Source organism: Puntigrus tetrazona, chromosome 22, assembly GCF_018831695.1.
Source record: "Puntigrus tetrazona isolate hp1 chromosome 22, ASM1883169v1, whole genome shotgun sequence".
Taxonomy (NCBI): domain Eukaryota; kingdom Metazoa; phylum Chordata; class Actinopteri; order Cypriniformes; family Cyprinidae; genus Puntigrus; species Puntigrus tetrazona.
This window is the reverse complement of record NC_056720.1, coordinates 12,044,313-12,055,606: the sequence shown is the minus strand read 5'-3', so window position 1 is coordinate 12,055,606 and position 11,294 is coordinate 12,044,313. Positions and strand designations below refer to the sequence as shown.

Genomic DNA, 11,294 nt, shown 5'->3' with positions numbered 1-11,294 from the left:
TCCCATCCATCATCACACTGTTTCTTGTTTTTCTAGGCACTGACTCACACATACTTTTAGTTAAATTAAAAGAAGAATGCCAGGAACATTTTCCCATCCCTAGATGAATGATTTACTCTTGTCCTAACATACACCGCTTCTGATTGATTGCCCGTCGCTGGCCCTGAGACCACGTCAGAACATCAGTCCCAGCTGTCACGGACCCTCTTTTAGACACACCGTCACACTTTTGATTTACAGCGATGACACATCCTCGCGTCTGATTAAAAGTGTCCCATCTGAGGAGCCTCCAGCAGAAGAGCCTTTGGTCAGGCAGGAACAAACGCTCAGCAAGTGCCATGGCCAGACCATCCTCAGGAAGTCTTCTTCCACGACTTGCTTTTTTACTTCTGATTGGTGCTCTCAACATTCATACGAGGAGCCTTGCAAGCCCAGGTGAGCACGAGCTGCTGATTTGACTGGGTTTTGATCGTCGATTTCATTTAAATGCATGTTTCCATTTACGCAGTCAACCAGGTTTTCCGTTCGAAGGGCAGTTTAGACGTCCAGAACGGGATTTTGGCATTTCTGCTACGGAAGAACATCATGCCTGTGCAAGAAAAGGATGTAATAGGTAAAGAAATGCGTGCTGTTTATGTGTCTTGCTCCTAGCAATGAATAATGAACGAGCATCTTGTGATCCACAAACCTGCACTTCTTCTTGAATTTTAGGACTCGAGCTCGCCAGAAAAATTGTAGAGCTGCAGGAGGTAAGTTTTTTTTTTCCATGTGCATTTAATAAGAAAAAAGTTGATTGCCTTTAAATACAGGTAAATTGAACAAAATAGTATATATATGTATGTGTGTGTGTGTGTGTGTGTGTGTTTGTATATATATATGCATACATATACATATATACATATAAATAAACCAATTATTATTATCAGCTTGAGGCCCTTCAAGAGGAGCTAAATGTGGAAAGAAAATTGGCGTCAAATGCAATAGAAAAAGAGAGACCGACGACCAGCAAAAGAAATGATGGTGAGTGTTACTTTTTTTATGAGCAGATTTGCTCATAAATGTATTTGCATGAATGTAGACGTAATTTTGTTTTTTTTTTTCATTTTCTTTTCAGCCTGTTTCTGGAAATACTGTGTTTGAGGATCGCTTGACGCGAAGAACCAGGAGCAAGAAAATCTGCAAAATGCCTTAAGACGTGTCAGACGAGCAGAGGTTTTTCAAATACGGAATTATATGTATTCATAATGTGTCATGATAATCATGATAGTTATATTGTACTCATGGCTTTACTCTTATAATGAAAATGTATTTTATGTAAATGTCGTATCAATAAAACATCAAGTGAAATTCGTTGATTTTACTCTCATCTTATTGTGCAAAACATTTAAGCGTCTTGAGTTTATGATTAAACATATTAATGCATAATTTGACTATAACGATTGCAATTTTATGTAGGTTAAAACTTCATCAGCCTTGAATTATAAAGATTGGCTTTTCAAGAGCTCTTGTCTCCCTCTAGTGTTAAGACTCTTGTTAAACATTATGTTACAAGAATAAACCAACTTTACTCTTCTGTTTTATTCTATTCTGTGTTTTATATATATATATATATATATATATATATATATATATATATATATAAATAAACCAATTCTTATTATAAAAGCTAATTGTCAGCTAGTTGTTTCACCTTGCGATCCTTTAAGAGGAGCTAAATGTGTGTGTGTGTGTGTGTGTGTGTATATATATATATATATATATATATATATATATATATATATATATATATATATATATATATATATATTTAATTATATAAAGAATTATAAACACTTTTAGTGAAACAATAAGGAACTTGTATTGTTATCAATCAATAAATTTAAATAAATTAATAAATTAAATAATTAAATAGGGTTAGCTCCTAATGTCCTCCTAATGTTCTCTAAATTACTAAACACTCAGTATTTTTTTAAGAGAGACATTGAAAGAAGACAATAAATTGTACAAGTACGCACAATAAAGACACCCCACAAAAAATAAACTAACAAAAACAACTTATCACAACGGATACAGGCTTCCAGTGGGCTTCACTGCAGGATATGATAAGTGTCAAAAAGAAGAACTATTTCCAAAGTGTAGTTATTAAAGGCAGAATGCACCCATTATAGCCAGACATTCTTCAGTATCTGTGAGAGGTAAGTTTTGCTACTTTGTTTATTTGTATTAGTAACTTAAAGGTTTGCCCATAAAAGAAAATTCTGTCTAAATTCTGAACTCCCCAAAAATGTACACTCTTATGTCAATCCAAACCTCCATGGCATTCTCTCTTCTGTAGAATTTTTATTTTAGAAACTGTGTCCACCTCTGTCCATATAATTAAGGTCATTTGGGTTCAATGTTGCTTTGGAGCCAGTGGACAAAAATGGACATAATTTGGTCCACTTAGTCCAATGTTGTTTTGAACTCTATGGACAAAGAAACCAAAGAAGGAAGAAGGTCATCCAAGTTTGGAACAACATGAGAGTAACCATTTATGGGCAAGATCTCTTTTTTTTTTAAATCATATCCTATTTATGGTACATGGGCCAATTTATTTTTCTAAAATAAAAACAAAATTGACCAATTATACATTGAAGAAGACTCTAATAATGACATATGCCTATACTTTTCCCCCAGTTTGACAATATGTGGTTCGGATTTGTTCTACTTCAACTTCTGCCTCAATTCGCCCTCAGTGCTCCTTGTCCCTATCGCTGCGTTTGTGACATTAGGGGTTCTGTAAAATGCACCGGGGACATCACCGACATTCCTCCTCTCGACCCATCGACAACCTTCCTGCTCCTGCTAAATGACACAAACATAAAGATCCTCAAAGACCGAAGTTTCCAGCCGTTCTCTCTTCTGCTACGCCTGATGATCACACACAGCACTCTAGACACAATCCAACCAGAAGCTTTCCATGGTGCTCCACAACTTCGGTCCCTCAAACTTTCATCAAACGCACTCTCCGTCTTCCCAGCCAAGGTGTTTAGTGAACAGAGTGACTTGGAGCAGCTGCAGCTAGATAATAACCAAATAGCTTCTGTTAGTTCAGAACTCTTTGAGGCGATGGTCAACCTAACTGAACTAAATCTGAGCAAGAACCGCATCTCCCGGCTGGATGCTGACGTTTTCCGGGGTTTGAACAATCTGATTTACTTAAACTTAGCTGATAACCAGCTGAGGAACCTCCCGAATAACCTCTTCCATAACCTTTTGCAACTCAAATCTTTGGTGCTCTCATCCAACCAGTTGGAGACTCTTGAAAAGGGTTCCTTTGACCATCTAAGCAACCTATTGGTGCTAATGCTACAGAAGAACCACATCCAACAGATTCCTCCACGTCTTTTCTGGCCTTTGCCATCCCTACTCACCCTCTCGATGTCTGCCAACCAACTCCAGGATATTCCAGCCGAGACTTTCTACTACTTGCCCAAACTGACCAAGCTAACCCTCTACAAAAACCCATTGACATCTCTTCCTTACCATCTAATGGGACACATGCCGAGAATCCAAGAGCTGTACCTTTACGAAACCAATCTATCAACTCTCCCATGGAACCTGTTTGCAAACATGACCAACCTAAAAGCTCTAAATTTACACTTCAACAACAAGTTGACCTCCCTCCCGAAGAACCTCTTCTGTTGCCTGCCCAACCTGAAGAAACTGTCCCTGAAGAACAATAACCTTGATGAACTGGACCCGGAGCTCTTCTCGAACTTGGGAAGCCTTCAAGTTCTGATGCTTAATGAGAACAAGCTCGAGTCTCTCCCATCGGCAATCTTTCGCAACACCTCAAGACTAGAAAAACTAGACCTGAACCACAACCATCTGAGGTATCTCCCAGGAGATGTTTTTGTTCACGCAAGAGTGCTAAAAGATCTCTCTCTTAGAGGCAATAAATGGAATTGCGATTGTAGCATTATGGGTATCGCAGAGTGGATTCGTGGAAACCCAAATCTAATCAGTGACTTGGACGAAGTAACATGCTATGAACCCTACCGCTTAAAAAACCATCAGCTGCAAATGCTGACTCATGAGGAACTCCTCTGTGGTGTTTTTCAGACCACTTTTATGGCTACAGGTGCCATTACCACTGTTGCTCCAACCTTGCAAACGTCTACGGCTACAAGCACAACAGCAACAAATACTGCGAAAGAAACTACAACTGCAGCTACTTTTCCAACATCCACTTCTATACGTTCTCCTACTACTGGTCATATTTATGTGAAACAAGGCAGTGGTATCGACATTGATCCGGCATTCTACGATACAATTGTGCTGGATAACGGACCTGAAATTGTGCACAACAATTACTACAATGGCTGGGTGTACCTGTGGACTGTCCCGTCAACGGGTACTTACAGTGGATTCATGATGGCTCTGTACATTGTTCTTTTGGTCAGCGGCGTAGTCCTCATTGTGGCCAGTTTGTACACTTTGTATCGGCTTCATAAGGTGATATGGGTGTTGGGAAAAGTCAGTATGGGAGACAATCAGAGAGTAATGGTTAGAAGAGTGCGAAGCTTTAAAGTCAAATTCTAAAGAAAGCTTCAGTTATTCTCTAGCGAATAGTGCATATTGTAATTTGTTTAATTCTACTAATATAAATGCCTGAGACCACTGATCAAAAGCACCTGTCTTTTTCTAATTTTATGCAACAAATTTCACTACAAATGATGCTCAGCACAACTTATGTGACAAGCTTCAAAAAACACATAATGCATGTTCCTACAGCCTTTTACAATAAATCTTTTGTTTCTTTTCTCACTACAGAAGTTTTCCTTCCTGCAATTTCGGTGCTTTACATTCATAAAACTGATACGGACGCGCCCTTGGTGGTTGTTTGCAAAGAGTGTGAGACCAAATAAAATGCTTCTGTTCCTTGAGTGGTTTCTTTGCCATGTACGCCACCAGGTGGTTAGACAATATAGAGCAGAAGTTAAAGGGCAGAATATACATCTGCTGATATATTTATAATATACCACATATACCACAGCAAATTTTTTATTTTAGTTAGAATTACTTTATTTTTGTAAATAACTTATAGGCTAATCTTAACTTATATTATAGGCTATATATATATATATATATATATATATATATATATATATATATATATATATATATAGTTAGATTTAGGTACTCAGATATGCCCAGTATATAGGATTGTTTTAGATTAGTAGGCTATAGACCACTGATCCTCAAATCTGGACCCTCGAGATCCATTTTCTTGCAAAGTTTTGCTTTAACTGTAATCAAACACACCGAGCATGCTAATCAGTTTCATCAGGATCATTAGAAAATCACAGGTAGTTGAGTTTTATCAGGGTTGGAGATAAACTCACACGTTTCACTTTTAAGACAGAACCACCCAATGAAGAGATGTGGCTCAACTCACGTTTCTACATTACTATTTCAGCATAGCATAGCTTGCACAGCAAACATGTACCAAGCACTGTTATCGAATTCTTACCACTCCCACATGACTAACAATACGCCTCAATGAACGAGCCTGACGCCGATGTTCGGCGTGACTCCGAAACTCAAAGAAAGCGTTCACTGATAGGGTGTGTGCTCATCTGTGGGGGCGTGGTCCATCCGCCAATGAAGCGTGAAATCCTGAGGGTCTATTACAACATTAACAGGATGTTTCACATCTTTGAAATGTTTTCCAAAACGCTTCACGCATTGAAAACACCAGAACGACGACTTTCGCACATTAATCGTCGGTAAATTGAGACAAGTGGCGAATTAGCGGATCATTTGGATCCCGTTTAACGCGCTCTACAGTTTAAAAACCGCCAAATACACTTCACACACCTCAGCCAAGGCCTAAACGTTATTATACTCAATCTTCGCGCTGTCATAGCAACAAGAAAACTATGGTAATATTATACACATGAAATTCAAGAGCAAACTTGAAATCTTGAGTCATGGAGAACAGATGAAAGGCTTTGTTATGTCACTGGCATCCAGAGATTTGTGCGAACATGTTCAGGTATGATAACGTCCCACTCCATCTGCCCGACCAGCTATATACAGCCATTATGGGAAAAAGTCAGTCACAAACATGAAACATAGCGGGTCGTTCTGAATAAATGTTTTCCGCCAACCCACGATGCCTAAAATGCTTTTCTCGAAGATTCGGATCTATGAGTTAAAGGACCTCATTCGGAACAAGAAACAGCCGAAAAAGTAAATGACTTTTATACTCGTCTCTCTTCTTGAAATTGACTGAAAGGTGGATGTATTTGCTGAAGTGTTGATTTTAATCTCATAGACTGGACATTCTGTTGAGCAGGAAAGAACAGAAAAACAATGTCCGATGTGTTTTGATTAAAAAAAACACAGAAGACTGTCATTATCAGTAAGTTTTTACATTGTTATGTAATAATGAAATCCTACTTGATGTCAATTTTAAGGCCAGACCTTATATAAAATGGGTTTTTTTAATAAATGTTTTTAAATAATGTTTTTAAAAATTTAAATATACCCTAAATGTCCATGTAGTCTTGATAAAAGAATTAGAAAGTATTTAAAAGTATATATGGATGGTAGGTATATTGTACTTTAGGTGATATTTTATCTAATTTCCTCTTTTTTTTTCTTAAGACAAGACCAAGGGCCAAAGCTATCTGATCTGCTAGAAAATAGAGGTTAGTTCAACCACCAGTCACCTTATATATGTGTGTGTGTGTGTGTGTGTGTGTATATATATATATATATATATATATATATATATATATATATATATATATATATATATATATATATATAAACCTCTGTGATTTAAATGTTTAATTTTAGTATATAAAAATATATTCTTTTGCAAACAGACTACCTGGACGCCTTTCGTTCATTTCTCCAGTCTGAGTTTAGTGCGGAGAACATCGAATTTTGGCTTGCCTGCAGGGAATATAAGCAGATGACTTCATCTGGCGAACTCTCTAACAAAGCAGAAGATATCTACAAAGAGTTTCTCCATCCCATGGCTCCAAAAGAGGTCAGTATGTGAATTCATTAAAGCTTTAAATAATTGTGACTTTCTAAACAGTTACAGTAAATTGCAACATATAGAAATGCCACTGCATCGTAGTAATGTTTATTAAATGGTTCCCCCCTTCTCAAAAAAAAAAAAAAAAAAAAGTGCATGTTCAAGTTGCAAGATGAACTTAGATGACATTTTAAAAAGCACTAATAATGGCTCAAAAGAAAAACAAACCAGACTTTTTGCATTTTCCATTTGCTTAACAAACTAAACACCATTCACATTAAAATGTTAATATAGAAATATACTTAATTTAACTTCAAATTACTTAATTACTTCAAATTTGCAGGTCAATGTTGACCATCACACCCGTGAGAAGATCAAGAGATCTTTGGTGAAGCCTGACCTCACTTGTTTTGATGAAGCCGAGATGCATATATACAGATTGATGGAGAAAGACTCCTGCCCAAGGTTCCTCAAATCTGAGGCCTATCAGAACCTGAGGAACGCAGCCAGGAACCCAGTGTAGACCAGCCAGTGACTACTAATTCACTGGAAAAATGTCTCTTAATGAGCCACCGCAAAGAAAGAGGACATATGCACGTGGTTTGGAGGAAATGACAGAGGAGAACAGAAAGTATGTGGTGTGCAGAAGCTCAGCTTCATTGGTTTGAGTGATAAAATGAATGAGAAATGAGAAAAATAAAGGTGTCAATGTTACAGGATATGATCAAGAATGAAGGTACATTAAATGGTTTCCACTGTTTACGAAATGGGGTGAACCGTTATGTGAAATGGGGGACTTTTCTATAAACGTTTGTCTTTAAAATAGATTTCTGTTAGATTTGATCACACACGTGTTTAAGTGTTGAGAAATTGTATTGCGGCACCTCAAGATATCCTGTTAGTTGACTTTTTTTTTGTTATAATCTATAATTTTGTTATAATCTTATATATGTTATAATCTATTTTATAAGAGACTACATGAGCCCAGTTGCAGAATTTAAACATTCACTTTTACTTTAAACATTCAGATAAATAAATGTAAAAATTAAGCTACCGGAAAGATAACAGGGTTGACATTTACAGTTCAGTTTGACACACAAGAACACGAAACTACAAACGTGTCATTAAAAAGACAATTATTAAGGAACAAAAAAAGAGAATTCCTACTAAATCCCCTACTAAAAATGAGATAAAATAGTGATAAAAAAGGATATTAACTCAAATACATCCTTGTGACTTTTGTACTTTTTAAAATAAACAATTAGTTTATTACTAAAATGGCAAATATGAAGGTAACAGGGTTGATGCATGACCTAAAGTCAATCATATATACATATAGACATTACTGCAAACTAACAGAAGTTTATTAATAAAACAGGGAAAATATGATAGTAACAGGGCTGACACATAACCTTAAGTCAATTGTATATATATATATTTTTAAAGAAAATTTCAGCAATTTATATATATGTATATATATATATATATATATATATATATATATATATATATATATATATATATATATATATATATATATATATATATATATATATATATATATATATAAATTGCTGAAATTTTCTTTAAAAATATAATTTGAAATAAATAGAATAGTTTATTAATTAAAACATCTATCTATCTATCTATCTATCTATCTATCTATCTATTAACAATTTTCTTTATGTTTATAAAAATTCCAATGAATATTTAATAGATGGAATGTTTATCACTAAATCAGAAAATATGTCAGTAACAGAGTTGAAGCAAAACCTTGTGCATTTTAATTGGAAATCTATTGAGAAAATGTTCAAATTGAAATCTATTTTTTTTTTTATCCATCTTCTTTTTTTTTAATCTACCTTAAAATAAGACTTTAATAGACATCTTCACTTGTTTTCCATTTAACGTCACAACCGACTAGGAAAAACACATATAAATCAATTTTCCTTGTTAGTTTTTTTTTTTTTTTTTTTTTTTCTAAGGCATTTACTATACATTCAAAGACAGAAAGAACGTCATGCCATCTTTATGAAGCACACAAACATACTGTGAACTAAAGATGAGCTTTACTTAGAAAGTCAGTGGACAATGACTAATTTTGAGGAGAAAACCAGCTCTGAGAAGCCGGTTTTCCACAGTCTGTGAGGAACTGTGTTTTGGTCACATGTCCGACCCGAGCTAATTGATGCAAAGACAAGCCTTAAGTGACAGACACTGCCTTATAATACAATTATAATCCGTGTCAGCGCTTGACCCTACTATAACAATGACTTTCTTCCTGAGATTCATATCTTAAAAAGGCAATTTAGAGCATCTAAGAATAACTATGTTTGATTAACCTAAAATCCCACCAACACGGTGAATGTCAACGGTCATCTGGTTCATGCTAGATCTCCTTCAGCATATGTCCTTCTTGGGGAAGGTAATTCTATAATAAAGACACCACTGTTTCAGGACCACTGGAAAAATCTATCCGGGTCAGATTGAAAATAAAAAATACCATGTTTATTGGATTAAGATGCTTTTTTACTGCAGTGTTTGATTTTCACGAGGCTTTTTTCACAGGTGATTTTCAGTTGATCATTAAAATATGAGGCTGATGCTATAAATACTACCAGAAGAAAATCGCATCGCTCTTTCAAACATCAGGAGACCCGAAGCTTTGTCTCGGATGCTTCCCATCGCTGGGGAGCAATAGAAAATAAACATTCTGACTTCAGTAAAAATGTAAAAATGAATGGTAATTTCTTGTATAATAGCGCAATTATTATTTACATTTTTCTGTTAGAAATGCGAGTTTAAACTGAAATCTTTTGATATGACCTTTGCACATTTTTTAAAATCTGAATGAAATATTGAATACATAAAAATAAGATATGTATATAATATATATATTAAATATTCATGGGATAAATTAAATATATAAATCAGAAAGGTACATTTAACGTGACATTACGAAACATCATGAAAAGCTGATTTTAATATCATTATATTTTTTATTAATATTTGCTTTTCTATGCTTGCACATATAAATAAATGACTGTTTTGGACACTTTTTGCTGCTGAGGGACCAACGTCTTTTAATAAAACACAATGTACTGTCCGACTAATTCAATCGTACGTTATTAGATCTGTCCCATACATTTGTTTCCTGTCTCAATGCAACGCATATGTTGTCACTTTAGAAGGGAGGCTGATGTGAAATCATGAGGTTATACGGACGTAAGGAAATTAATTTTCAAAGGCGACCGTTAAAAGTAAGCTCCCAGCATGCAACTGTACAGCGGATGCGGCAATTATTGACGAGACGTTTCACCAATCTGTAAGTTACTGAGTTTCAGCCTGCTGATGAACGCGCTGACCAATCTCTCACACAATCTGACCACCACCGTCTGCTGTCAAATACACAGTCACCATGGCAACTAAAAGGAAATGAGTAATGTTCTGACATTGCCCCGAGGTACAAAATTGCTCAATTGTGCGAAATGGAGAAACTGACAGTGTTACAGTATGAGATAGAGCGTGCCGGTCAGGTGACTTCGAGGATGTCTACACACGCCGACACTAACACACGGTGTCAAAAAGTGAATGCTTGACTGCCTATAGCCATTTTTGGATAAACTAAACCAAACGTCGTTTACTATGGATTAATACGCATAAAACACAGAAAAAGGTCAATTTATAGGGTTCATGCAGTAACAATGATAAAGGAAAATCTTTGTGGTTTCAGACTCAAAATTGTAAACAATTTTCAAATAATGTTTAATTTGATGACTGTCATGTGGTGTAACTGTAATTACGTTTATAATCACACTGTTTACACTTGAACCCACCCTTAAACCCACCCATACCACCAATCCTCTCCCTCATCTTACCCGTATCTCACCTCAACAGCAGCAAAATTGTTTTCAATACAATATGACCACAAGAAGTACATTGTATTTATTGTTTGAAGTACAAAGTAGTTAACTCCACCTAATATAACTTGTGACCTTTAACTTGTAGGTTATTAGTACTTAACAAACATCCAGAATGTTTTACACATAAACATCTTGATGCTTATTATTGTTGTCTATCTGCACCGAATTGCATTTTAAAACCTGATGCAATGTTGTCTTGTCATGAAATATCAATTATCTATTTTCAGAAAGATACTGACCTTTAAATATGGTCATGGGGCATGCAGGGCTGATATTTCATACTTTTTTTACGCATGTTGGTTCCACCAGATGACTTGGGAAAAAACAAAACAATA

The 11,294-nt window shown here is 35.6% G+C and overlaps 3 protein-coding genes across 4 annotated transcripts; all 3 read left to right on the top strand.

Moving 5' to 3' along the window:
* The first annotated feature begins 210 nt into the window (after nucleotides 1-210).
* uts2d (urotensin 2 domain containing) lies at nucleotides 211-1,336 on the top strand. Its single transcript, XM_043222480.1, has 5 exons — nucleotides 211-435; nucleotides 509-613; nucleotides 712-749; nucleotides 927-1,020; nucleotides 1,115-1,336. Exons 1-5 carry the CDS (start codon nucleotides 339-341, stop codon nucleotides 1,138-1,140), a joined length of 360 nt encoding a protein of 119 aa, XP_043078415.1. The 5' UTR covers nucleotides 211-338; the 3' UTR covers nucleotides 1,141-1,336.
* A 775-nt stretch (nucleotides 1,337-2,111) lies between these two features.
* On the top strand, nucleotides 2,112-4,928 carry LOC122327260 (platelet glycoprotein V). Its single transcript, XM_043222475.1, has 2 exons — nucleotides 2,112-2,195; nucleotides 2,677-4,928. Exon 2 carries the CDS (start codon nucleotides 2,686-2,688, stop codon nucleotides 4,582-4,584), a length of 1,899 nt encoding a protein of 632 aa, XP_043078410.1. The 5' UTR covers nucleotides 2,112-2,195; nucleotides 2,677-2,685; the 3' UTR covers nucleotides 4,585-4,928.
* A 1,140-nt stretch (nucleotides 4,929-6,068) lies between these two features.
* si:ch211-117l17.6 (regulator of G-protein signaling 21) lies at nucleotides 6,069-7,750 on the top strand. 2 transcript variants are annotated; one of them, XM_043222478.1, is made up of 5 exons: nucleotides 6,073-6,237; nucleotides 6,323-6,409; nucleotides 6,655-6,698; nucleotides 6,879-7,045; nucleotides 7,380-7,750. In XM_043222478.1, exons 1-5 carry the CDS (start codon nucleotides 6,161-6,163, stop codon nucleotides 7,557-7,559), a joined length of 555 nt encoding a protein of 184 aa, XP_043078413.1. In that variant the 5' UTR covers nucleotides 6,073-6,160; the 3' UTR covers nucleotides 7,560-7,750. The 2 variants fall into 2 exon arrangements, with proteins under 2 accessions (XP_043078414.1, XP_043078413.1); XM_043222479.1 differs by lacking the exon at nucleotides 6,323-6,409 and having other exon boundaries at nucleotides 6,069-6,237.
* The last annotated feature ends 3,544 nt before the right edge of the window (nucleotides 7,751-11,294 follow it).

Excerpts from the sequence above, each read along its gene's own strand:
- uts2d (XM_043222480.1), top strand. The coding sequence starts at position 339 with ATGGCCAGACCATCCTCAGGAAGTCTTCTTCCACGACTTGCTTTTTTA. Across the intron at positions 750-926 it reads AAATTGTAGAGCTGCAGGAG|CTTGAGGCCCTTCAAGAGGA; the intron begins GTAAGTTTTTTT and ends TATTATTATCAG. Across the intron at positions 1,021-1,114 it reads GACCAGCAAAAGAAATGATG|CCTGTTTCTGGAAATACTGT; the intron begins GTGAGTGTTACT and ends TTTTCTTTTCAG.
- LOC122327260 (XM_043222475.1), top strand. The coding sequence starts at position 2,686 with ATGTGGTTCGGATTTGTTCTACTTCAACTTCTGCCTCAATTCGCCCTC.
- si:ch211-117l17.6 (XM_043222478.1), top strand. The coding sequence starts at position 6,161 with ATGCCTAAAATGCTTTTCTCGAAGATTCGGATCTATGAGTTAAAGGAC. Across the intron at positions 6,699-6,878 it reads TGATCTGCTAGAAAATAGAG|ACTACCTGGACGCCTTTCGT; the intron begins GTTAGTTCAACC and ends TTTTGCAAACAG. Across the intron at positions 7,046-7,379 it reads ATCCCATGGCTCCAAAAGAG|GTCAATGTTGACCATCACAC; the intron begins GTCAGTATGTGA and ends TCAAATTTGCAG.